The sequence below is a fragment of the Giraffa tippelskirchi genome, chromosome 14 (assembly GCF_054371585.1).
Source record: "Giraffa tippelskirchi isolate mGirTip1 chromosome 14, T2T-mGirTip1v1.2.pri, whole genome shotgun sequence".
Classification (NCBI taxonomy): domain Eukaryota; kingdom Metazoa; phylum Chordata; class Mammalia; order Artiodactyla; family Giraffidae; genus Giraffa; species Giraffa tippelskirchi.
Genome location: NC_137288.1, coordinates 47,523,114 through 47,550,976, shown reverse-complemented (window position 1 = coordinate 47,550,976; position 27,863 = coordinate 47,523,114). Strand labels below are relative to the sequence as shown.

Genomic DNA, 27,863 nt, shown 5'->3' with positions numbered 1-27,863 from the left:
TTAATTTCATGGCTGCAATCACCATCAGCAGTGATTCTGGAGCCCAGAAAAATAGTCACCCACTGTTTCCCCATCTATTTGCCATGAAGTGATGGGACCAGATGCCACGATCTTAGTTCTCTGAATGTTGAGCTTTAAGCCAACTTTTTCACTGTCCTCTTTCACTTCCATCAAGAGGCTCTTTAGTTCCTCTTCACTTTCTGTCATAAGGGTGGTGTCATCTGCCTATCTGAGGTTATTGATATTTCTCCCAGCAATCTTGATTCCAGCTTGTGCTTCATCCAGCCCAGCGATTCTCATGATGTACTCTGCATATACGTTAAATAAGCAGGGTGACAATATACTGCCTTGACGTATTCCTTTTCCTATTTGGAACCAGTCTGTTGTTCCATGTCCAGTTCTGTTGCTTTCTGACCTGCATACAAGTTTCTCAAGAGGCAGGTCAGGTGGTCTGGTATTCCCATCTCTTTAAGAATTTTCCACAGTTTATTGTGATCCACACAGTCAAAGGTTTTGGCATAGCCAATAAGGCAGAAATAGATGTTTTTCTGGAACTCTCTTGCTTCTTCGATGATCCAGCAGATGTTGGCAATTTGATCTCTGGTTCCTCTGCCTTTTCTAAATCCAGCTTGAACATCTGGAAATTCACGGTACATATATTGCTGAAGCCTGGCTTGGAGAATTTTAAGCATTACTTTACTAGCGTGTGAGATGACTGCAACTGTTTGGTAGTTTGAGCATTCTTTGGCATTGTCTTTCTCTGGGATTGGAATGAAAACTGACCTTTTCCAGTCCTGTGGCCACTGCTGAGTTTTCCAGATTTGCTGGCATATTGAATGCAGCACTTTCACAGCATCATCTTTCAGGATTTGAAAGAGCTCAACTGGAATTCCATCACCTCCACTAGCTTTGTTCGTAGTGATGCTTCCTACAGCCCACTTGACTTCACATTCCAGATGTCTGGCTCTAGGTGAGTGATCACACCATCGTGATTATCTGGGTCGTGAAGTTCTTCTGTGTATTCTTGCCACCTCTTCTTAATATCTTCTGCTTCTGTTAGGTTCCCTACCATTTCTGTCCTTTATTGAGCCCATCTTTGCATAAAATGTTCCCTTGGTATCTCTAATTTTCTTGAAGAGATCTCTAGTCTTTCCCATTCGATTGTTTTCCTCTATTTCTTTGCATTGATCAGTGAGGAAGGCTTTCTTATCTCTCCTTGCTATTCTTTGGAACTCTGCATTCAGATGGGTATATCTTTCCTTTTCTCCTTTGCTTTTCACTTCTCTGCTTTTCACAGCTATTTGTAAGGCCTCCTCAGACAGCCATTTTGCTTTTTTGCATTTCTTTTTCTTGGGGATGGTCTCGATTCCTGTCTCCTGTACAATGTCACGAACCTCCGTCCATAGTTCATCAGGCACTCTGTCTATCAGATCTAGTCCCTTAAATCGATTTCTCACTTCCACTATATAGTCATAAGGGATTTGATTTAGTTCATACCTGAATGGTCTAGTGGTTTTCCCTACTTTCTTCAATTTAAGTCTGAATTTGGCAATAAGGAGTTCATGATCTGAGCCACAGTCAGCTCCCAGTCTTGTTTTTGCTGACTGTATAGAGCTTCTCCATCTTCCGCTGCAAAGAATATAATCAATATGATTTCGGTGTCGACCATCTGGTGACGTCTATGTGTAGAGTCTTCTCTTGTGTTGTTGGAAGAGGGTGTTTGCTGTGACCAATGCATTCTCTTGGCAGAACTCTATTAGCCTTTGCCCTGCTTCATTCTGTACTCCAAGGCCAAACTTGCCTGTTACGCCAGGTGTTTCTTGACTTTCTACTTCTGCATTCCAGCCCCTTATAATGAAAAGGACATCTTTTTTGGGTGTTAGTTCTAGAAGGTCTTGTAGGTCTTCATAGAACTGTTCAACTTCAGATTCTTCAGCGTTACTGGTTGGGGCCTAGACTTGGATTACCATGATATTGAATGGTTTGCCTTGGAAACGTACAGAAATCATTCTGTCATTTTTGAGATTGCATCCAAGTACTGCATTTCGGACTCTTTTATTGACTATGATGGCTACTCCATTTCTTCTAAGGGATTCTTGCCCACAGTAGTAGATATAATGATCATCTGAGTTAAATTCACCCATTCCAGTCCATCTTAGTTCGCTGATTCCTAGAATGTCGAAGTTCACTCTTGTCATCTCCTGTTTGACCACTTCCAATTTGCCTTGACTCATAGACCTAACATTCCAGGATCCTATGCAATATTGCTCTTTACAGCATCAAACCTTGCTTCTATCACCAGTCCCATCCACAACTCAAGGATAAAACCAAGGATGACAAAGCATCTAAAAATACCAAGACAATTAATGTTAACATCTCATGAAAACATGAAAGCGTATCTGGTACTTCTTAAAATTTTTAACACGTGCTCAGTTATGTCCAACTCTTTGCATCCCCATGTACTAGAGCTTACTCATCAGGTTAACTATATATTACTATCATCAATCCACCATCATCAAGATGTTCCAGGTATACTTAGCTTTCCTTGAATTTTATAAAATTATCAAGAAAATATCCTGGAAAGTCCTTGTGAAAACATTCTATCCCACACTCTCCAATTAACATTTACATCCCATTTTGATGCCATGAAACTTGCCCCAATTCACTGCCTATCTTTCAAGAGATGTACATACTTAGGAATACTGAGGAATTCCCTGGTGGTCCAGTGATTAGGACTCTGAGCTTTCATTGTCGAGGGGGCATGGGTTCAATTCCTAGTGGGAGAACTAAGATCCCATAAGCCGCACGGTGCAGCCAAAGTTAAAAAAAAAAATTAAGAGAGATGTACATATTCCCCCAAACCATATCAAATAAATGACAGGCAAGCAAAATTGTTCTGTTTTATCAATGTGCCCACTAGAGTGGGTTCTTTAGTATGGCAGTGGGGAGACAGAACTAACTGAATAGTGAGAGAAGCAAGTTTTAGATCTGGCTTTGCCACAAACCAATAAGGTCACTTAAATTCTAGGGCCTCGATTGCAATCCTAGTGCAATGGCAGAATGGCTACAGGCCCTCATCTGCACGGGTCAATCCCAGTGTGTATCTCACCAGTATTAATATATCCTCATTACAATGCCCCCAGAGGCCTCCTTTGAGCCTCTGGCCATAACATTTTTGTCAACCCATCAATATACAACCTTGTTTTATGAGTCTTTCTGCTGTGTAATGACACCTTAACACACACTGTTGACACAATAACACTGAACTCACAGCCAAGTACACTGTAACTCAACCCTGAATGAAGCTGATCTAACAAACGTTATTCTCTCCTTAAGGCACATCACCACCTTCCTGCACTTAGAACACCAGACAGCACTTGAGCAGCATGCCAGAAGGCCACTATCCACAGCAAGATCGCCTACAAAAAGCACAAAAATTCAAGAAATGTGGCACTGAAATTACTGCAAGAAGCATACTAGTTTCCACCAAAACAAGAAGGCAGAGGATCACCTGTGGGGACCTCAGGTGAGACAGTGTGAGTCACACGTCTCAGAATTTTTGCCACCCTGCACATGTCTACAGGTGACCATGAAAGAACCATGAGTACGGATGTTGGGGTTACAAATAAAAGTTAGCAAGTAGGTATATTTGCAAATAAAAGAATCCACGAACCATGTGGATAAACTGTAATTGTCCTTACCAACTTAAGTCCTGTAAAAAGATACTTGACTTCTTGATTGATGAAACAGCTAAGCTGAAGCTGACTTTCCTTTCCTTTAGTGACTTCTTCTTCTTCAGATTCTGTACATTTCATGCTGTGCAAAGTGTTAAGGAATATGCCAACAGCCATTCAATTTGCTATATAATCTCTAATAAAGTTATGCCAATGCTTTTAAAATTAATAACATCATTCACTGGTATTTAAAACATTTCAGTCTCCCAGCAGAGATTCATTTCAATACTTAAAAATGCTCATTTACCAATATGGATTAATGAATGTGTGTAAAAGGATAAACTCTCAGCAAATAACTTGGTTATTTATATAGTCTTAAAATGGTCTTCATAACTCAAAGATAAATCTTCTACCCATGATCTAGAAAATGCTGCTCTCCTAAATTCATGTTTTATTAATTGCTTCCATTTCGTGTATATAATTTTGCTGATTTATCCCATTTCATACAATTAAAAATTAATTCTCTATAAGGTGAATTAATGAGGCATTCTGTTAAAGATATTCTTAGGAAAAATTAATGAATGTCCTTAAAGAGTCCATTTACCTAAACTTCAAGATCACTCCAATGGGTATTTTTTCAAATTCCTAATTTTCGTATTTTTTAACCATAAAAACCTCTAAAGAATTTTCCTTCATATCCCATCCACCACTCCAGTCAACAATACTATTTATACCAATTCATATTCAGTAAGTTATGATTACAGTCTATATGAAATCTTGGCTCATAAGGATACGTTGTCTCAAATTCAACTCCAAAGAACTGATCAATTAAACTTTTCTTTTTAGAAGGTGTCACTGCTGATGCAGATGAAGAATCTGTCTGCAAAAATTTAGATGAAATAAAAATTCGAATTTTACTTCACATGGATATTAATGTACATCACCTCCCACACAATCCAGTTTGGTAATGCATATTTAAGTTTTTTTCAAATGTAATTCCTGTCTGCAAAACCTTTCTACTGATCAAAATATATTACCAAAAAACTACAGATGCTCAGTAAGCTCAATGGATTAAACTTAGTAAATAATACACTGAATTCAAGCATCAAATGCAAGCTGTCAAATTCCAACTACAGATTCAGTATCTCAAGCATTCAAGGATATGTCTATCTATTAAGATTAACTTATTTCAAGACTTTTAGGGTGGGATGGGATTGAAAATCAAAGCCTACATTCACAAATATATTTCAATTACCTCTTTAACAGTATCATCCTCTATAGCTTCCAATTTCTGCTGTAATACTCGCATCATTTGTACCCAACACTCATTAGCATCCTGTAATTTTAAAAGTGACAAAGTAAGTAATCCTGGCGGATACAGTGTTTGATTTACAAAATACTTCCACAATAATTACTGTTTCCTTAGGGAAGGGGAAGAAAGTTGTTTTGTTTTAAATATTAAGCCAAATTAAATATTTTATGACCTTCAAAACAATGAAGCATTCCAGAATAGTTTGTTTATTCATTCAAGAGATGTTTAGTGAACTCATTATGCTAAACACCATCCTAGATACAAGGATTACACAGCAGTCAACAGAGTAGAAAAAAGTCCTGGTGGAGAACATAAATAAACAAAATAGAACACATTCAAGTAAAGAGGGCTATGAAGGAAAAAAAACCAATATGGGAGTAGGAAGTGATTAGGGGAAGAGGAGTGTGCTATTTCAGTAGGACTGTCAAGGAAAGCCTCTCTGATGCCTTGACATTTGAGCCATGAGACCTGAATGAGGTGAAGAGGCAAGGCACATCCCAATCTGACGGCCAAAGGAAAAACAGCAAAGGCCCTACAGAAAGAGGATACGTGGAGAGCTTTTTTTAAATAGCAAAGGAGCCAGTGTATCTGGAGAGAACTGCAAGAGGAACAGTGGTACATGGTGAGCCCAGAGAGGCAGGCAGGCAGGCAGTAGACTGCTTAGGACCGAGACAGAAAACAAGGGAACCAACACAATCCTACATTCTTCAAAGGACTCTGGGGGCTGTGTAGAGAAGCACCACAGAGGGTAGAAGCAAGATGGTCAGTTAACAGACTACTGCGCCTCTCCAGGCAAGAGATAATGGTGGCGTGAACTAGAGGGGACTGGCATTTGTATTTCCAAATAGAGCTTAGTAAGTAAATGTAGGACACCTAAGTTTTACATGTACACAATGAAAACCACAGAACCTTGCCCTGATTACCTGCTGAAGATACTGTCCTTGTTCGCCCTTCTCTGCAAACTGTGGAAAAGCCATGTGCAAAAATTGCAGTAGAATAATCGGTGGAATACTAGAAGAAGTTTTATCCATGGAATCAAACAAATCTCTAAGGGCTTAAAAACAAAGCAAATACCTGCTTAGTAAAATAATGACATATTTAATATAAATACAAGCTACTGTAAATTAATTCTCAATTAATACAAATAAAGAATTGCTTATTAATTATTTTTAAGTACATTTATTCCTTTTGCAATTGCTGGATCCCTAATAATAAAAAAATTTGTTTTTAAATCTTAAAGAACTCATCAGAAGACTTCATAATGCAATAACTAGCTATAAACAACTTCTGGGTGGTGCTCTCTCTATTTTTGATAGTCTCTGCCTTCCTAACAAAGCAGTGTATATTCATTCAACACAGAGAACACACAGCTTCTGCCCAGGAATCAAACAGGCGTAACTGCTACAAATGAGCCATTATCAGGACATCAGGTAACCACTCCCAAGGCTCCTCCCTTTAAATATACTTAGTTGCCTTGTACTGGAACTCCCTAATACTGAAATCTGGAATATGTTTAAATCCTTAAACATACTTCCTGAACACTTTTAAAACTAACTTGCCTTCTTTGATTTTGAAGGCAAGTATTCAGTAAACGCTTTTGGTAGAATATATAGATTCTGACCTGCAGTAATATACTGTGCTGATGCCATTTCTCCTGAAGCTCTCAAGGCGCCTGCATACCTATGAACAGTAGGACAGAATTAGAGAGATTCTGAAACTCAGACAGGAAGAAACAAGTTCAAAGGACTCATTATGACACTGACACCCTCAACTGTAAGCTTCCCTGAGCCATCCCCACCATTTTTACTTCTCTTCCAGTCTTGGGTCCTTTAAGAATTATACAGGCAAAAAAGGACTGCTAAGAAAAAGCAGAATTTAGGTAAATGAAGCCTACTTTACATTCTTTCCCCTGTCTTAACTTATCTATAATATTTTCTACAAACTGTGCATTAAAAAAAGTACATATTTAATGTCCATTATTACAAACAAAACAAAATATAATTTCAGAAATGAAGAAAAAAGCTTTAGATCAAAAACATTAAATGGAAATCAATAAGCTTACATTCAGCACTAATTTCTTATAAACACAAAATAAATTTCAAGTAATTTTCCTCACCTATAAAATGAGGGGTGTGTGTGTGTGTGTGCACGTGCGTGTGTGCATGCGTGCGTGCATGCGCGCACGGACTCTGTGACCACATGGACTGTAGTCTGTCAGGCTCCTCTATTCAAGGAATTTCTGATTTCTAAATTCATTTTTATGAATCTCAGTTAATTTACAGCAGTACAAAGGACTGGTCACCCAAGGAAATATTCAAACCACCATATCTACTTAAACAAATATTTTATGACAAAGGATCAGAAATTATCATTCAGATAATATTAAACACCGGGCAATAGGGAAGAGCTGAGCAGCTGACCAGGAAAAGGTACAACACCAACCTGGGATGATAACAATGTTCCATTAATTTCACTGTAAAATGAGTTACAGAGAATTTGGATTTGTCAAAATTGCTCACATCCAACACTTAAGATGCATATCTTTCACTAAATATAAATTATATTTCAATCAAAACAAAACAAAAACTCTGTGCTTATATAAGTGAATGAAAGAGGTCACAGAAAATGTTAAATTATATTCAATTGAAGAGTCTTTTTTTCGTTTGTTTAGATCTTTTGGAAACTCCTACAACTAAAATATTCTTAATTTTTTAATATACAATAATCCATGAAAGTGAAAGTGTTAGTTACTCAGTCGTGTCCAACTCTTTGCAACCCCATGAACTGTAGCCCACCAGGCTCCTCTTTCCATGGGACTCGATTCTCCAGGCAAGAATACTGGACCAGGTTGCCATTTCCTTCTCCAGGGGATCTTCCCAACCCAGGGATCAAACCTACATCTCCTGCATTAGCAGGCAGATTGTTTTACCGCTGAGCCACCAGGGAAGGCTCCTAAATTATATATGTTCATTAAAAAAATAAAAATCATAACAGTTTTCCTGTCAGACACTTTGGCACTTTTAAAGGGCACTTCTGAAGTTAAAATGAAGTACTGATAAAGCACGTGCATTGCATAACATCACTGAACCATGTCATTACATAACGGGCTGCTGTTATGAATTTACATCTAGCTACAGGGTAACAGGGGCTTCCCTGGTGGCTCATCTGGTCAAGGACCTGCCTGCCAATGTAGGAGACTTAAGAGACATAGGTTCAATCCCTGGGTCAGGAAGATCCCCTAGAGAAGGAAATGTCAATGTGCTCCCGTATTCTTGCCTGGAAAATCCCATGGACAGAGGAACCTGGTGGGCTACAGTCCCTAAGGTCGCAAAGAGTCAAAGACAACTGAGCATGCATACACAGCATACACACAGCCATACCCAGGATGTAACCATTTGACATTTACGACAAAAGATGCATTAATGAATTATCAATCTTTTTTTAATAACTGGAATACGAAGATCATAGGTAACTTGATACCATCTCCCCCAAAATCTCAATATTATGCCAAGAAAACATATAATTTCTAATTAAGGTAAGACTATCCAATCAGCCAAACAATTCATAATGAATTTTACAAAGAAAAACTGTTAGAAAAGAGGAAGAATGGACATGAGTACTCAGAGTTTAACAGATAAAAATACTGAGAGTGTTTACAGACGAAAGAACCAATAGAGTACTTTTCCCAATCTTTGTCAAGTCAATAAATGATACAGACAATCTGAATGTAATAAACTTAATGCTTATTATACTTTATCACCTACAAAAAGAGGATGTCTTGACTATATTTCTATCATTTGTGAAATATTCAGTACCAATTAACCATAGATCAGATCAACTCAAATGTCCATCGATAGAAAAAAGAATAATTATTTGGTGGTATATGCATACAATGGTGTAGTCTACAGCATGAACAAAAATGAACACACACACACACAACATGGAAAAGCCAAACATAATGAGCCAGACTCAAATGAATATAATATATAATATGTATGTTTCTATTTATAAAGAGCTCGGAATTCAGAAAAAGCAAAATTACTCTATGAGGTCAGGTGAGAACAACTTTGGAAAGAAAGATGGAGGCTGTAGACTGGAAGGGATTGGTGAGGGCATTTTCAGAGTTCTAACAGGATTCTATTGATCGGTGTTGGTTACAGGGATGTGTTCATTCTAGGATAATTTATTTGTACATGTTTCTATATAATTCAATTATTAAAAACAAATTTGGGTTTTACACAGCCAGGAAAACCATAAACAAAATGAAAAGAATGGGAGAAAATATTTGCAAATGACGCAATCGACAAGAGATCAATTTCCAAAATATACAAACAGCTCATTGAACTTAACAGCAAAAAAAAGCCAACTCAATCCAAAAATGGGCAGAAGACCTATACAGACATTTCTACAAAGACATATAGATGACACATGAAAAGATGCTCAACTTTTCTAATTATTAGAGAGATGCGGATCAAAACTACAATAAGGTACCACCTTACAACAGTCAGACTGGCCATCATTAAAAAGTCTACTTATAACAAAGGCTGGAGATGGTGTAGAGAGAAGGGAACCCTCCTCATCGTTGATGGGAATGTAAGTAGGTGAAGCCACTGTGGAAAACTTTATGAAGGTTCCTTAGAAAACTAAAAATAGAGCTACCATATGATCCAGCAATCCCACTCCTGAGCATATATCTGGAAAAAACTATATTCAAAAAGATATATGTACCCCAATGTTTATAGCAACACTATTCACAATGGCCTAAAGCTTTTATAAACTTGTTTAATAAACCTGAACATTGTTTAAAAAGACTAGCACAGAGGTGAAGAAATTGGGAGCTCTCTAGCATTTCTGGAGAGGATGTAAAATGGTACTTCGGAATACAGTTTGGCAGTTTCTCAAATGTTTAACAGTTACCATGTGAGCAAGCAATCTACTCACATCCAAGAGAAATGAAAACAACTCATCTGCACAAAAACTTGTGCTTGAATGCTCACTGCAGCATTATTTATACTAGCTAAAATGTGGGAACAATCCAAACGTCCATCAACTGATGACTGGATAACCAAAACATAGTATATCCACAGAGTGGAATATTATTCAGTCATTAAAAGCAATGAAGTACTGATACATGCTGTATGTGCTTAGTCATTTAGTTGTGTCCGACTCTTTGTGACCCAACAGACTATAGCTGGCCAGGCTCTTCTGTCCATGGGGATTCTCCAGGCAAGAATACTGGAATGGGTTGCCAGGCCCTCCTCCAGGGCATTTTCCCAACCCAGGGATCAAACCCAGGTCTCCCACACTGCAGGTGGATTCTTTACCATCTGAGCCACCAGGGTAGACCTTACATGCTACAATATGGATAAACCTAGAAAACAGTATGCTAAGTAAAAGAAGCCAGTCACAAAAAGACCATATAGTGTATGACCCCATTAATATGAAATGTCCGGAATCAGCAAATCTGTACGACAAAAAGTATACTAATGGTTGCCTAGAGATGGAGGTGGGAAAGGTGTAAGAAGCGAGTATGAGGGTTTTTTCTGGGCGGGGGCATATTCTGAAATTAGATTGTGGGATACTTGCATACTCTTGTGAATATAATAAAGACCATCTAATTGAACACATCAACAGGGTGAATCTTTGATGAATGAATTATATCACAGTTAAGCTGCTAAATAAACATATATAAAAGTGCAAAAGAATACTACTCATCCAAAAGTGAACCTTCTTTACCCAAAAAAGACATAAAACAATCTCTCCTCTGTCTTACCTTTTAAGGGCATCTTTGAGTTCAGGCACAGAACGAATACACTGAACTGTAGCATTCATGTAACAAGTATTACCAAGGTTTGTCAATCCACATGGTAATTCCATCTGATAAAGAAAAGGATTAAATCAATTTTATAAAATGACACAGCATATATAAATCACTAAACACTTTGAAGCAAATATAAGTTACCAACTCATACCAATTTATATTCCACCCCAACAATGTTTTATTTTCCTAACAAAAAAATTTTTACTTGCATCATGCTGAAAATTATTTTGTGTTTTAATCCCCTTCTTGAAAATAAAAAAAGAATTTTATCAATCCTGCCTCCTCTGCAGGTTTATCCCTAGAAGAGGGTAACAAAATATATACAGAAATACTTCAAGGAGACGTCCCATGTGGTCCAGTGGCTAAGACTCAGCGCACCCAATGCAGGACGTCCAGGTTCAACTCCTGGTCAGGGACCTAGATCCCACATGCCCCAACAAAGACCAGGCACAGCCAAAATAAATAAACAAATTGAAAAAAAACGAAACACTTCCAAAAAACGAATGCTACTATATAAATGCTGGGTAGTAAAAACAATAATAATAATATTTGACAAGTATGTGTTGGCCAGTTTCTAAACCAACACTACATTTTTAAATTAAGGATAAACTGTATGTATTTTCATCATGAAATGTTTTGAGAATTTAAATATCTCTTTAAACTACGTAACTTCTTTAAGCTTGTCTTCCCAGAAAATAACAGTAAACACTTTAACAGCACTGTCTGCCAGATGCATTTATTACAGATATTAGTGACTTTGTAATGAATTGTTCAATTAGAAAAGGATCCTGTGAGCCAATTTCAAAAACAAAACTCTGGTTTACTGCTGCTAACATGCATCCTGATGTCGACTAAATCTTCAAAATGCACAGACGCTACTTTCTGAAAGTCATCTTACTAACTGTACTTCTTAAAAAGTAATAATCAGATATATAAAACGTGGTATGTCTTACAGCAGATGCTAACTGTTCTTCTGTCATGTCTTCTACAAAGACAGTTTTAGCTGAGGGTTCCTCAGGAAGAGCATCTGCTGACCCCATCATTAGTACAGTCATTCCCTGTTTAAAAAAAAAATTTCATGAAAACTCAAAAGCTGACGATGTTTATGTTCAAGGAAATAAGCCAGACACAGTAAAACACATATCGCGGGCTTCTGTGTGCCAGAAAAGGTAAATCTAGACAGACACAAAGTAGATTAGTGTTTGCAAGGGCTGAAGATGGGAAAAGAGAGTGTCTGGAAATGGGAACGCATTTCTTTCTAGGGTGATGAAAACAGTCCAAAATCAGACTGTGGTGAAGGTTACACAACTCTGTAAATACACTAAAAATCATGAAGTGCTAGCGTGCTGCTTCAGGCCAAAGGTCACCTGCAGAATGCTGGAACGTCTGTATCTTGACTGTGGGAGTGGTGACATGACTGCGGAAAGTAAACCAAACCCATGAAACTCTGAAGTAGGTGAATTTTACTCTCTATATACTATACTATACTCTCTATATACTACATTTTATTTTTACCTCAATAAAGCTACGGACAAAAACACTGTCACAAAGAAAGCTGAGAATGTTTTCAATATTGGAAAGGAGAGACTTCTTCAAACAATCATTCATATTTAGTGGCATCATTTCTCTCCATAACACACTAAGCAGTGATAACATTCTTCCTGTGAAAGTCTATTCTGTAACTGTAACCATTATTAACAACTGAACAGAAAAATCTCCATTGTTGGAAATTATCAAGCCAAATATATAAATTAGTTCAAAATATCCAACTTTCTAATTCTACATGTTATTAACCTAAGGAAATACTGATTCAATACAGATGTAACATTCCACACAATAGAACAAAGAAGACTGTCACCCTAAAACTCATAATCTTGAAATGTGAAGATCTTACTCAATATCTTAATTGGAAGACATAAACACCTGAGACAAGAGGGTAGAGAGGTTTAAAAAGAGGGGAGAAAAGTCAGAAAAATGTATTTTTTAAGAAAGGCCAATACGATAAAAATATCTAGATGAAGATTAAATTAGGAAATAAATAAGGTCGACAAACTCAAGCCTTATGAGTACCTATGACAATCATTCTATCACCTATTATTTTTACTTATACTTTCCATAAGATAATAGCAAAAGAATACTAAGCAATCACTAAAGAATTTTTTTCCAAAGACACCTGTCTCAGGAAAGCCAAACAGCTGAAGAATATACTAGCAACAGTCAGCTAGAAAATACAACAGAAAAGAATGAATACCAAATTATCTAAGAGTAAACATAATAAGAAATATATAATATTTTAATAAGAAAACTATAAAGCTTTACATAAGGATATTAAAAAACATCTAAATAAGCTGAAGGACACAACAAATTTCTGGACTGGAAAAATTACTATAAAGATGTGACTCCAAATTATCATATAAATTTAATTAAATCCCTGAGATTTTACAAAATGATTCATTCATGCAATAAACTCATGCCCATGAAAACAGCTAAGAAATTTCTGAAAAAGACTAAAACATATCTTTAAAATTATTAACAGATGACATATGAAGAATGTTGAAGATAATAATTTAAAAAACATTCTAGTTTTTCATCTTATGACATGCCATGCCCAAAATGAATTACAAATTGAGGACTTAAATGTAAATAAAATAAAACAATTATAAAACATCCAAGTTAATTTTTTAAAAATCTTGCCATTTTGGAAGATTTTTCTAGAATTGACATAAAAGATGAAAGGACTCTAATGACACTAACTGCATAATCTTAAAACTTCCCCATTACCACAATCAAAATTTTGAGAAACTTAAGAAAAAAAAATCAAGTGTATATGGATACAATAGAAAAATTGGCAAAGTAGAAAACAAAAAAAGCCTAAAATTAATAAATCAAATAAGCTTCTACCTTAAGAAGTTAGCACAAGTATATATTAAAATCAAAGTGAAAGGAGGAAATAAAGCAAAGAGGGAAAAATCAATAAAATAATAAACGAACAAGCAAAAGTTGACTCTCTGAGGAGTAGGGGAATCAATGAAACTAAACAACTTCTCCCTAGGTGACAGAGACAATGAGCAAGAAATCACAATTTGCCAATATGGAGCAGGGTAGGAGGGGATGTTGAAATGACAGCACTACCAAGTCTAGAATTAAAGGTTATGAAGAGTATAGTATGCCATCAATTCAACAACTGAAACTAAACAGACCAATTACCTAAAAAACACAAATTACCAAAACTGGTATAAAAAAAAAATGTAACATCTGAAGAGTCCTACATTTATTAAAGACACTAAATTCTTAATTAAATGTCTTCCCACAAATAAAGCTCCAAGCCTAGAGAACATCACTGGAGAATTTTCTGCAACAGTTTCAGAATTTGAAATCTTTCAGAAAAGAGGGGAGATAGGACTGCTTCTGACTCATTTTATAAGGCAAACATTACACTGATAGGAAGACTCAAAGACAGTCTAAGAAAACTACAAACCGTATTTTTCACGCAAAGAAACACAAAAATAATTTTAACAAAATACTACCAGTAGAATCTGAATTATATTTAAAAGAAAATACATTAAGATTGGCTAACTATTCAAAAAAGAAGTATAGTTCACTGCATTAAGAAATTAAAGGATAAAAAAATTAACATTTCAAAATATATGTAAAAAGTTTATGACAAACTCAACTCACATTCATAACTTTCTACAAACTAGAAACAGAACTTTCCTTAACCTGATAAACATCTATAAAAAACCTATAAATAATCTGTAAAAACAAGGGACCAAAAATCTACAATGAGTAAAACTCAGAGCAAAGAATATTACCAGGGATAAAGAGGAACAGTTCATTTTGATGAAAGGTCAACTCATAGAGCTGTAACAATCCTATACATGCATGCACCTAAAAACAGACGAAACAAAACTGATACAACTGAAAGGAGATATAATCAAATCCACAATAGCTGGAGATTATGACACATTTAATAAAAGACACAGATAAAACATCAGTTAGGATAGAAAAACCATGAAGACTATACACCAACTTGACCTAACTGGCATTTACAGAACATTTTATCCAACAATAGCAGCATACCTTATTTTTTCAAGAGCACAGAAAACAAATGAATGGAGTAAAACAAGTTATCAATAAATTTCAAAGGATGGAAATAATACTGGATATGTTATGTGACCATGACAGAATCAAATCAGAAATAAATACAGTTCTAAACCACCCATGGCTCAAAAAAGAAATCACAAGGTATATTAGAAAATATTTTAACTGTATAATAAAAACACAGCATATCACAATTGCTAACTGTATAATAAAAACACAGCATATCACAACTGCTAGATTCAGCTATAAGTGCTTAAAGAAAAATCAGTAATAATAGTTTTAAATGTCTATAAGAAGAAAATATTTTTTTTTAAAAAAATCAATGATCTAGGCATACACCTTAAAGAGCAAGAAAATGAAGTAACTTAAACTCCAAAGAGAAAAAAATTAGAGTAAAATCAACAAAATAGAAAATGGGTAATATGTAAAATCAGCAAAGTCAAAAGCCAAACAGACTTATGATAATCCTTACCAACACTGATCAAAATATTTTTATTAATAACAGGAATAAGAAGGAACATAAACAAATAATGATGATATAATAGGATAACTAACAATTATTTCAAACACTAGGAACAACTTTATGTCAATAAATTCTACATATTTAAAATAAGCAAATTCCTCAATAGAAAACTTTCAAAAACATAAAAAATAAATAAACAAAAATAGCCTGGTGTCTACTAGAGAAATAATATCAAATTCCCATGAAGAAATACAAAATCCAGATGTAATTTATTGGTAACTTATTTCAAATATTTACAGAAAATAATACTAATCTCACATAAACTCCTTCAGAAAACAGAAAGGAAATACTTCCCCAACTCTTTTAAATAAGAGTGTCCCACATAACTCTGACAAGTGAGGATAATGCAAAACAAAACCACTAATGTGCCTCATCAACACATAAAAATATCTTTTGGAGTATAAGAAAACTAAATCCAGCAATAAATAACAGAAAAATACATCATGATTCAAGTGTGTCTGTCCCAGTATCCAGTTCTCAAAGTGTTGTCTGTGAACCTCCAGGAGTCTCTCAGATTCTTTCACGGAGCCAGTAATGTCAAAACTATTTCAATAACGCTGCTAAGTCGCTTCAGTCGTGTCCGACTCTGTGCGACCCCATAGACGGCAGCCCACCAGGCTCCGCCGTCCCTGGGATTCTCCAGGCAAGAATACTGGAGTGGGTTGCCATTTCCTTCTCCAGTGCATGAAAGGGAAAGTAAAAGTGAAGTCGCTCAGTCCTGTCTGACTCTTAGCGACCCCATGGACTGTAGCCTACCAGGCTCCTCCGTCCATGGGATTTTCCAAGCAAGAGTACTGGAGTGGGGTGCCATTGCCTTCTCCGATTTCAATAATACCAAGACGCTATTTCCCTTTTTTAAATGTGGTGATAGTATGTGAACTGTGAACTTCCAGATGTTCAAGCTGGATTTAGAAAAGTCAGAGGAACGAGAGATCAAATTGCTATTTGTTGCATCACAGAAAAAGCAAGAGAATTCCAGGGAAACATCTACTTCTGCTTTATTGATGACACCAAAGCCTTGACTGTGTAGATCACAACAAACTGTGGGAATTCTTCACGAGATAGGAATACCAGACCACCTGACCTGCCTCCTGAGAAATCTGTATACAGGTCAAGAAGTAACAGTTAAAAGTGGACATGGAACAACAGACTAGTAGTTGTGAAAGGAGTACCTCAAGGCTGTATACTGTCACCTTGCTTATATGCAGAGTACATCATGCGAAATGCCGGGCTGGATGAAGCACAAGCTGAGATCAAGATTGCCGGGAGAAATATCAATAGCCTCAGATAGGCAGATGACACTACTCTTATGGCAGAAAGTGAAGAGGAACTAAAGAGCCTCTTGATGAAAGTGAAAGAGAAGAGTGAAAAAGCTGGCTTAAAGCTCAACATTCAGAGAACTAAGATCATGGCATCCGGTCCCATCACTTCATGGCAAAGGGAAACAATGGAAACAGTGACAGACTTTATTTTCTTGGGCTCCAAAATCACTGTAGATGGTGACTGCAGCCATGAAATTAAAAGACGCTTACTCCTTGGAAGAAAAGCTATGACCAACCTAGACAGCATATTAAAAAGCAGAGACATTACTTTGCCAACAAAGGTCCCTCTAATCAAAGCTATAGTTTTTCCAGTAGTCATGTATGGATGTGAGAGTTGAACTATAAAGAAAGCTGAGTGCCGAAGAATTGATGCTTTCGAACTGTGGTGTTGGAGAAGACTCTTGAGAGTCCCTTGGACTGCAAGGAGATCCAACCAGTCCATCCTACAGGAAATCAGTCCTGAATATTCACTGGAAGGACTGATGTTGAAGCTGAAACTCCAATACTTTGGCTACCTGAAGCGAAGAACTGACTCATTTGAAAAGACCCTGATGTTGGGAAAAACTGAAGGCAGGAAGAGAAGGGGACAACAGAAGATGAAATGGTTGCATGGCATCACCGACTCAATCAACATGAGTTTGAGTAAGCTCCAGGAGTTGGTGATGGTCAGGGAGGCCTGGCATGCTGCAGTCCATGGGGTCACAAAGAGTCAGACACAACTGAGCAACTAAACTGAACAAAGAACTGAGTTATCAAGCCATGAAAATACTTGGAAACTTAAATGCTCATTACTAAATATGTCAATCTGAAAAGGCTACAGACTGTATAATTCCAACTATATGATATTCTGAAAAAGGCAAAACTAGAGACAATAAAAATACCAATAGTTGTCAAGGGTAAAGAGAGAGAAACATGTACAGCATAGAGAATTTTTAGGATGGTGAAACAACTTTGTATGATACTATAAATGACTGTACATTTGTCTAAACCCACAGAACATACAATACCACGAGTGAACCCTAACAAACCATGGCCATTCGGTGATAATGTGTCAATGTAGGTTCATCAGTTTAACCAATGTGCTATTCTGTGGGGGATGCTGATAATGGAGAAAGCTATTCACACATGAAGGTATAATAAAAATTACCAAGTACCAATTAAGTTAAAAAAAAACAACTCACTTCTGCATACCAAAATTATTTATGATAGCTGTCTTTGCAATAAGCTTGCACAAACATTTGTGTTGGAAACCTGACTACTTGCCTTTTTAAACAAAATACAATTTTTACTTAAAACAACTGACAAATTATGGGTTTTTAGACTTGAGTATCTAGTAACATTTTCTCAAAAATAAAGAAAGTGAGCTAGTAGTTTCAGGGCAAAGTACTGACACAATATTTATAGCTGCCAATGACAAAATTAGAGCTTTCAGGTGAAAAGAATTTTCCATCTGTCACTATGCACCTGACAATTTTCTAGAATTAAAGACTTGTCTACTGAGGTTGGTAGTGATATTAATGAATGCAATTTTGAAGAATTATATAATGAAATGCATGAGCATTTCATGAAAGTACTTGCATGAAAGTAAGATCTAAATGACTCAGAAAAACAATTTTTCCAAATGACCAATATATGACATTTCAAAGTCATTCACGAGTGTTAGATCCATTCTTCAGTGCAAAACATAGATTTTTAACATACAAAAGGTCACTGATGTGGTTTTTACTACATCAAGTTCAGTTCAGTCGCTCAGTCGTGTCCAACTCTTGCGGCCCCATGGACTTCAGCACACCAGGCCTCCCTGTCCATCACCAACTCCCGGAGTTTACCCAAACTCACGTGCACTGAGCTGCCGATGCCATCCAACCATCTCATCCTCTGTCATCCCCTTCTCCTCCCGCCTTCAATCTTTCCCAGCATCAGAGTCTTTTCCAATGAGTCATCTCCTTGCAGTCCAAGGGACTCTCAAGTCTTTTCCTACACCACAGTTCAAAAGCATCAAACAAACCAATAAACCAACTACCACGTGTTCAGTTTTGGTGTACTATGAAAGAAGAATGTTCAGAATTTTAACTGAAAAGACATCTCCTTTGTCCAAATATTTAACTATTATGAGACCAGATCTCTTACATATACTTCAGCCAAAGCCATATATCACAACAAACTGAGAATGCAGAAACAAAACTAAAAATTCATTTATCTTTTAGGCAATGGCAACCCACTCCAGTACTCTTGCCTGGAAAATCCCATGGACGGAGGGGCCTGGTGGGCTGCAGTCCATGGGGTCGCGAAGAGTTGGACAAGACTGAGCGACTTCACTTTCACTTTTCACTTCCATGCATTGGAGAAGGAAATGGCAACCCACTCCAGTGTTCTTGCCTGGAGAATCCCAGGGACGGAGGAGCCTGTTGGGCTGCCATCTATGGGGTCGCACAGAGTCAGACACGACCGAAGCGACTTAGTAGCAGCAGCAGCAGCAGCAAGCTAGATTGTCAAGAGACTTGAAAAAATGTAGAACAAGACCATTCTTTCACTTTTCTTTGCTGTTCTGAAAAATATTTTTAAAAATGAAATTACCAGACTAATAGGTTTGTTACTGCTACTTTTAAATGAATAATGTTTTTTAATTTCTCAGCCTTAATATTTTTTAACTTTTTATTTTGTATTGGGGTATATCCAATTGATTAACAATGTCATGACAGTTTCAGGTGAACAGTGAAGGGACTCAGCCATACATATACATGTATTCATTCTCCCCCAAACTCCCTCAGTCTTAATTTCTAATACAATAAATATTGCTATAACCCATATATATGAAATTCCTTGGGGTTTAAAAATAATTTGAGGGTGTAAAGAGGTCTCAAAGATCAAGAAATCTGAGAACAGCATGTCAAAAATGCAAGGTTTAATAGTGAAAAACCAATGCGACTAGCCAGATTATCAGAATAAAAGAGAAAAATATGATCCTTTTAATAAGAAGCAGAAAAAGCACTTAAAATTCAACAGCCATTCATAACTTAAACAGTCTCAGTGAACTAATAAATGACAAAGATATCCACTTCCATCACTTTCTATTCAACACTGTATTCGAAGTGCTAGCAATGAAGTAAGGCAAAAAAAGAAACCAGTCATAAAGATTGAAAAGGGAAAAATAAAACTGCCTCAATTTACAAATAGTCATGCTTATGTTCATATAAAACTCAGTGGAATCTATGAAAGAACTACTGGAAACTAATATGTGAATTCGGCAAGGTCACAGGATAAATATAAACTGTATTTTTATAAACTAGCCACGAACACTGAAAAACAAAGATTTTTAAAGTATTGTTAACAGCCAAGAAATAAGTTCCAGAGTCTAACTAACAAAAATCATGCAAGATTTCCACACTGAAAAGTTATCTTAGCTAAGAGAAATGGACAACTACACCTTATTTAAGGATTTTGGTACTCGATAACCTTTAGGATGCTCATTCTCCCCAAACTGAACTGCAGATTCAATGCAATCTAAAACAAAATTCTAGGAGTCCATTTGTAGGAACTAATTCTAAAATTATAAGTAAATGCAAAGGAGCTAAAATAATCTTGAGGAAATAGAAAAAAGTTGGAGAACTTACACTACCTTATTTCAAAACTTATTATAAAGCTTCAGCAAGCAAGACCATGTGGTACAAGATTAATCAAATATATCAATGAAATGAGTTCAAAAATAGGCCAACAACTGATTTTCAAGAAAGACTCCCTAGGCAAATCAATGAGAAAAGGAAAATATTTTCAACATGTGATGCTGGAACAACTGGATATACAGATAGAAAAAAAAAAAAGCATTAAAAATACATTTTGTGTAGTAATTAGGGAAGTGCATTACAATTAGTGTTCTTAATACTCACATTTTTCATTTTGATGTTCCCCCAATCATCGTCCTGTTTTAAACACAAATAATAAACATTTAACCATCCCTGTATAATCCAAACATAATCTAAAAATCAAGTAATTTTAGACTTCTACTTCAAAATAAAAATTTTCTGCATGCAGATTTTAAAATTACTGTAATCAAAAATATTTTTTAAAAAACAAAAAAACTAATGCAGCCTTAAAACTAGTAGGTCTAACAACTGTTTAAACTACGTAAGATACCATCTAAAAGACAGTAAACTTGGCAGCACCAAAAGTACTAAACACTTGATTGATGACATATGACAGACGCTAACTTTCAGCATGTTTGGAACCAGCAGAGCTAAAAACAATTTATATGATAAGAACAAAGAACAACCTAGGGAATGAAATAGGTCTACACAATTAGGATGATTATAAAACTAATCACCCAAATCAAGAGACTTTTGAGAATGAAAGTGCTACTACAAATTATGCCAGGAGAGTAAATAAGACCACCCAAGGCAAACTAACCGTTACTAATATTTGCTGCATCCACAAATATTTCTCAGGACCTAAATTTCACACCTATGCATCAATTAACAAATACTTGAACGTCTGTGTGTTCATTTAAACCATGTTTTCTGAAATGCCCTGACTGGCACAGGTATTTTGGTAGCTAAGCCCTCCCTTTCATAGGAAGTCAGTTCCATATCACTCCTTCCTTCCCACAGAAGGTACCAGGCACTCCACATGCTTCCCTTGGGTGGTGCTACTCTCTCTTTTTGGATATCCTGCTTCAAAGGGGAAAGTTCCTAAATCCCTTCTCAATTTAAGGACTATTACTGCTAATCAAAAGGAATGGTAACTATATATGACCCCTGAGATAATGTACTTCTCTAAGGTCACACAAAGTTGGGAAGTGAACCCAGATCTGCTTGATCTGTAAATTCCATGTTCTTTTGGTCCCTTATTATACGTTACTTAAACCTCTCTGATGATCAGTTTCCTCGTTTATCAAATATATAAAATAATTTACTCTCTTCATTTTTAAAATACATACAGTTGAAAAATAAAAGAATAAATATCCTTATACTGTTTTACTGCCCAGTTAACTGGGGCAGCCAATCCTTATCTCTAAAATAACTAGAACTCCTTAGCACTTCACATCTAATTCTTAAAGAAAACGTATTTTAAAATCTATGCTTGCCCAGGATTACAAATAATAATAAAGATAATACCTTTACATCTTTTCTGTGGCCCTTCATCAATGATATTGGTAAGCCTGGACTCCTAACTGAAATCAGTGATCACTGTAAGTGAACTAAAGGAAAAACTAAGTTGTACTCATTGATGCCATGCACTTAAAATAAAAACGTTAATGCTGCTCAATAGCAGTGTTTTGAAACAGCAACAGTGTTCCTTTCTCAACATAAGAATTTTAATCCCATAGACTATATACTGTCACCAAATAAAAATACCTCAAATGTTAAATTTTCTGGTGCTAATTATTTTCACAAGTACGTAATGAAACTTTCGACTAAATTTTACCTTCAATGTTCCTCCTTTCACCATAACTTTCTGTCTGGCCGGCTGGACTCCAGTCAGTGCAAAAAGCTGAGCCTTGAACACCATTGGAGGTTCATCAGTATTCAACTCTACACCTTCAAATTTCTCCTTTCCCCATTTCACAGTAACTGCAAACAAACCATAATTTTGTTTTCATTTACAAAATAACAAGGCTTAGGATTTTTTTTTTTTAACTTGTATTTTATTTTTTTATTTGTGGTTACAAATATATAACAACATATATATATATAACAAACATATAACATTAAATTTTCTGTCTTAAATATTTTCAACCGTACAGCCCGGGAGTGTCAAGAATATCCACATTGCTGTGCAATGGATCGACGGAATCTTTTCGTCTTGCAAAACTGAACCTCTATGACCATTAAACACTTCCTCCCACTCCTGCCTCCCCTCAACCCTTAGAAACCATCTTTCTACTTTCTACTTCTATGATTTTGTGTGTGGGGAGTGAGGCGTGGGTGGGAACACCAGACAACATGTAGGATCTTAGTTCCCCAACCAGAATTGAACATATGCCCCTGCAGTGGAAGGGGCTTAGGATTTAGAAGATCCTTAGAACTATCAGGCTAGTTCTTGAACACCAAACTATGTCACTAACCTTTTTACTCTAATGCCTACCAAATCAGAAGTGAAGTGAATGCAAAAGATCTTGAATAAATTTTAACTGATCTAATCCAACTCTCATTTGATAAATAAGGAAACTGAGACTTAAAAGAAACAGACTGATTTATTAATGTCACAAAACTAGTCAGTAAACATTCAAGGTTTCTGAATCCTTCTCCAATAATATCTGCAAAAAATGACGACGCTGAAACACCTCCCAGAGTAGAATAAGATTCACAGGCTTCAAAATGTGTTTATTTGAACAATCATTAAAATCAGTTAAGGTCGGCTTCCTGAGCAAGAGGTGGTCAAGTATTAAGAAAAATGCAGGAATTCTCTGGGGGTCCAATGGTTAGGACTCTGCTTTCACCGCAGGAGGCTGCATTTGATCCCTGGTTGGGGAACTAAGATCCTACATGCCACATGGTGTGGCCAAATTAAAAAACAAACAAACAAAAAAGAGAAAAGTCAAAAAATATACCTGAATCATTAAAAAATATAGAAATCCTACTTCACAGCCATTCAGATGGCTACTACAAAAACAACATGACAAACACACACACACACAGAAAATAACAAACGTTGGCAGGAATGTAAGCAAACTGGAACCCTTGTGCATCTCTATGGAAATTTAAAAATGGTGCCACCGCTGTGGCAGTATGGCAGTTGCTCAAAAAGTTAAGCACAGAATCACTACTAAACGATCCAGCAATTCCATTTCTGGGTATACACTCAAAAGTATGGAGAGCAGGGAATCAAACTGCCCATGCTCATAGCAGCATTATTTAACAATAGCCTAGAAACAGGAGCAACCCAAGCGTCCATCAACAGATGAATGAATCAACAAAATGTAGTATATACGTACAATGGACGTTAGTCAGCCTTAAAAAAATAATGAAATTCTGACACATGCTACCACAACGGATGAAACTTGGAGACATTACGCTAAGTGAAATAAGCTAGATAACAAAAGGATAAGTACTATATGACTCTACTTATATGGGGTACCTAGAGTAGTCAAGTTCACAGAGACGAAAAGTAGAATGGTGGTTGCCAGTAGAACGGTAGAGGCTCGGGAGAAATGGAAACGGGGAGTTATTGCTAAATGAGTACAGACTTTCAGTTTAGGAGCATCAGAAATTTCCGGAGGTGGATGGTGATGTTTGCATAGCAATGTGAATGGACTCAAGGTCAAAAATTATACACTTAAAAATGGTTAGAACTAGTACATATAATTTAGAACATGTTAGAACATGTTACATATACTTTACCATAATAAAAAATTCAATCAATTGCATAAAATAGCTACTTTTGAAATACGTAAAAATAAACTAGGGAATTCCCTGGTGTTGCAGTGGTTAGGACTTCACGCTTTCACTGTCCAGGGCCTGGGTTCAATCTCTGGTCAGGGAACTCACATCCCCAAAGCCCCATGGGGCTCCAATTTAAATAAACATACTAACTCAAGGATCTACATAGTTTGTTTCCACTGAAACCTTTATACCTACTCAAATGAGAATCCCACAACTAGTAGTTGTCTGATTTCCCTGATTACTAAAATCAGAATGTAAAAAAGTGACCCTGGAACATCCCAGGCAATGCAGAGATTAAGGCTCCATGCTTCCACTACAAGGGGCTTGGGTCTGATCCCTGATCAGAGAACTAAGATCCCTCATGCCATGCAGCGCCATCTAAAAAAAAAAAAGTGTGACCCTGATTCCAAATCCCAGTTCAATCAATGTTAGCATTGGTTCAGTGATAAACCCAGCAGAAAGCATTAGGGAGACTCTATGAACTTACAATTTAATGAAGGAAAGACAGAAAAAGGTTACAATAATCAACAATATAATATGAATGTAACAAATGCCAAAGGAACACAAGGGAATGCTTCATGACTGAGGAAGAACACCCTGGAGAAAGTGATACTACAAGTTACCACTATCAACTTTGAGTCTCAAAGAAGAAATTAGGTGTTAGCCTGAGAATAAGAACAAAAGCATTCCTGGAAAAGACACTCAAAAGTATCCTGAGAGACAAGTAATTCCCAGAGTGAAGGGGAAGCAGCTGAAAAAGGAGAAACGAACCAAGGATCAAGTCAGGGAAGACAACTTAAGTCATGTTAAAATGTACAGGCTTTATGTTGTATAAAATGCGCAGCCCCTGAAAGGTTTATAAAAGCCACTTTGGTTTGAACATTAGATCGCTCCAGCAGTGGCAGAGAAAATATAGGTTTGAAGAGGGAACAACTACAATCACTGAGATAAGCCAGAAATGTAAAACAAAAGCACAAAAGATGAGAGAGGACAAGATCAAAACAGTATAAGAAATAATGAAGATGAATATATCTGAAATTTATTTAACTATGTCACTGTGGGCAAGTTAACTTTTCACTTACCCATAAAGGACAATTATACCAGTACCAAAAGATTATGTTGAAGATTAAAACAAAGCAATATGTATAAAAACCTGAGCTTTGCACCAAACACAAACATATTTACAGCACTTACCCTTCATCACATATGAGACTGGACATTTAATTCTTTTTTACTAAATCTTATGAAACAGTACCTAAAATGTTCTTTTTTTAAATACAGGGCTTTTCACAGAACCTGGAAATAAACAGATTCTCAATATGGAGATGTCAAAGGAAGAAACCTTAGAAAGCTACTTCAGTTCCCTCATTTTGGAAATAAGAAAAACATCTGATTAGATATTTAAGATGGAACTCAATTTTTAAGCTAGGAAGTTTGGTGAGTACAGGCATTTTTCCAGGAGAACAAAGACAGGGATTGGTTTAATTGTGAGCCTACCTGTTAAATATCAGCATACACTGATATTTACGCACCATTACTTAGTGCCTATTAAATGTTTTATTGCATAAATAGAATATTTCAAGTACCATTCTACTGTTAATTGTTACGGCTTTCAGAAAGAGGTTGAACAATCATTATTAAAGCATTCAGGCACACAAGAGTTTTGAGGACATTACTCTGCTGTGGTCCCCCCTTCGCCTGGTAAAGCAATAAAGCTATTCTTTTCTACTTCATCTCCACCTCCCCCCTAAACAAAAAATCATTATTATTTAATTCAAAATTCTAGAATATCAAGAATCCACCTCGAGTTTTAAATATTATTCCTTTGTTTGATGTCATTTTTTTAAAATGCTAAATGTTCACTAAAGGAATTATGATAGAGTGTCAACCATGGCCAATGCATCACACACTCATAGTCAACTGGAACCACCACAGAGGTTTTAGGTGCCATTTTGAATCAAGACTGGGAGACAGCAAGGTCCATTTACTCCAGTAAAAACGTGATCCTGCCTCACACATTGGACTACCATCACGCCAAAGTAGGTGGGGGGGGGGACTGTCAAACGCCAATCAAAATGAAATGATGCCCTGCCCGCGGATCTTTGTATTCCTTCACTTCTCAAAAGCTAACACCGTGCTTTGGCCGTGGAAGCCCAAAACAATGTTTCATGAAACAAAAACAAAGCAAAAAGGTAAGTTCGCCATCTGCCTCGGGATAAAACTGAAATTGATACAAAAGGGGCGGTGGCAGCAAGGAGTAAGCCGAGGGAAATCCCAAGAACGTCGAAGGCTAACCTCCCACCCCCGGCCCCTCCATCACCCCCTGGCCCAGGCCTCCCCTCCTGGCCGCCCCCCTCCCGCGGCTACCACTCGAGAAGCCCGGGAAACGCCACCGCACCTCCAGCCTGGTCCACCCTCACCCCACCTCGCACGCGAGGACAGCGACACAAACTATTCTGCAGAGTCACCACTCGGAGGGGGCCGACGCGAGCTGCTTCCCCACCTCGCCCCCCGCGCCCACCCCACCCACTCGGCGGCGCCGGGGGCCCCCGGCTCGCCTCGCGCCGCAGGGCCCGGAACTCGCGAGGAGAGAAGAAGGGGCGCGGGGTCCCTCGGCGCCGCGGTTCCCCCAGCCCCGTGCTCGGCCGGGAGTCCGCCCCGCAGGCCGGGCCTACCCAGCGGCCTAGCCCCGGGCGGAACTGCGGGCGCGCGGCGAGGAGGAGCTCACCGGAGTAGAGCGGCATGGCGGGGCGCGGCGACGCGGGAAGGCCGGGCCTGGCAAGAACGGCGAAGGGAAGGGGCCGCGAAGGAGCTGCGGTGGCGGCCGAGGCGGAGGCGCGGCGGTGGCGGTGGTTGCGGCAGAGACGGTGCGACAAGAAACTCATTCAAACCGGCCCCTGGCGATGACGCAGCAGCACGCAGCCCTCCTGCCGAGCCACCAGGCGATTGCGGGGAGGAAGCGAGGCGGGGCCTGCGGATGGAGAGAGGAGGGCGGCGGGAGAGGCGGGGCGCGCGCGGCCCCTGCGCCGCACAGGTGCGCGCGTGCGCACTGCGCCCCGCCTGCGGCCCCCCCCGACCCCAGCTAGGGCACGGCACCGCCCCGCCCCGCCCCGCCTCGCCTCGCCGGGCCGTAGAGGGAGTGGGGGCGAGCGGGTGTCCCTGCGACAGCCTCTTCAAAAAGTCTTCCACCCCTATTCCCAAATGGCGGGGCGGTGCAAGCTGCGGCTTTATTCTTTCTACTAAAGGAGCCGGGAGAAAAGCCTTGCCCCGCCCCTCAACTTGGTCTACTTATTAGTGAAAATGTCTAGCCGTCCCTTTCAGGATTTTGCAACAAAAATAAACATCAGGGTACTTGGAGAGTATTTCATATAGGCTTGTCTTGGTTTTAACGTGATACTGTTGTTTCTAACACCTGTTGGGACTCTAGGTTGGATCTAGTGAAGGAACAGACACGGCGCCCCTGACTGCCCCGCGGAAGACTTACTGGCAGCCTCCACTTAATTGTCCTCGACCTCTTTCCCCAGCCTGGAAAAGGAGGAAATTAGACTGGAAGGTTCCTGTTGTTACTTGGTTGCTCAGTCCCCTCTGACCCTTTTGCGCCCCCCTCCCCACCGGAATATAGCCTGCCAGTTTCCTTTGTCCATGAAATCCCAGACAAGGATACTGGAATGGGTTGCTGTTTCCTTCTCCAGGACGGTTTCTGAGGCCTCTTCAAACAAGTTGTCATGGCT

General features: G+C 38.0%; 2 protein-coding genes and 1 long non-coding RNA gene across 13 annotated transcripts in view; 1 reads left to right on the top strand and 2 right to left on the bottom strand.

The window, feature by feature from the left end:
• THOC1 (THO complex subunit 1) overlaps window positions 1-3,903 on the top strand; it is a 53,314-nt gene extending 49,411 nt beyond the window's left edge. For all 8 annotated transcript variants that reach the window (XM_081561804.1, XM_081561803.1, XM_081561802.1 and 5 more), the window contains one exon: window positions 3,337-3,903. The gene's annotated coding sequence lies outside the window, so the exon portion shown is untranslated. The remainder of the gene's footprint in view (window positions 1-3,336) is intronic.
• Window positions 1-27,082, bottom strand: part of USP14 (ubiquitin specific peptidase 14) — a 39,786-nt gene extending 12,704 nt beyond the window's left edge. Inside the window, exons 1-10 of one of the 4 annotated variants that reach the window (XM_081561808.1) lie at window positions 26,861-27,082; window positions 22,175-22,320; window positions 20,641-20,673; window positions 11,761-11,865; window positions 10,760-10,863; window positions 6,608-6,666; window positions 5,910-6,040; window positions 4,930-5,010; window positions 4,469-4,554; window positions 3,702-3,816 (exon numbers count right to left, since the gene is read on the bottom strand). In XM_081561808.1, coding sequence (XP_081417934.1) covers window positions 3,702-3,816; window positions 4,469-4,554; window positions 4,930-5,010; window positions 5,910-6,040; window positions 6,608-6,666; window positions 10,760-10,863; window positions 11,761-11,865; window positions 20,641-20,673; window positions 22,175-22,320; window positions 26,861-27,017 — 1,017 coding nt within the window. In that variant the 5' untranslated portion in view covers window positions 27,018-27,082. Of the gene's footprint in view, window positions 1-3,701; window positions 3,817-4,468; window positions 4,555-4,929; window positions 5,011-5,909; window positions 6,041-6,607; window positions 6,667-10,759; window positions 10,864-11,760; window positions 11,866-20,640; window positions 20,674-22,141; window positions 22,321-26,860 lie in introns of all 4 variants that reach the window. The other 3 variants (XM_081561809.1, XM_081561811.1, XM_081561810.1) reach the window with 3 other exon arrangements.
• Window positions 14,758-17,492, bottom strand: LOC145534420 (uncharacterized). The gene is made up of 2 exons (XR_014074574.1): window positions 16,227-17,492; window positions 14,758-16,083 (listed from the first exon to the last, which is right to left on the bottom strand). It is a non-coding gene; the product is annotated as an uncharacterized LOC145534420 (long non-coding RNA).
• Window positions 27,083-27,863: the final 781 nt, after the last annotated feature.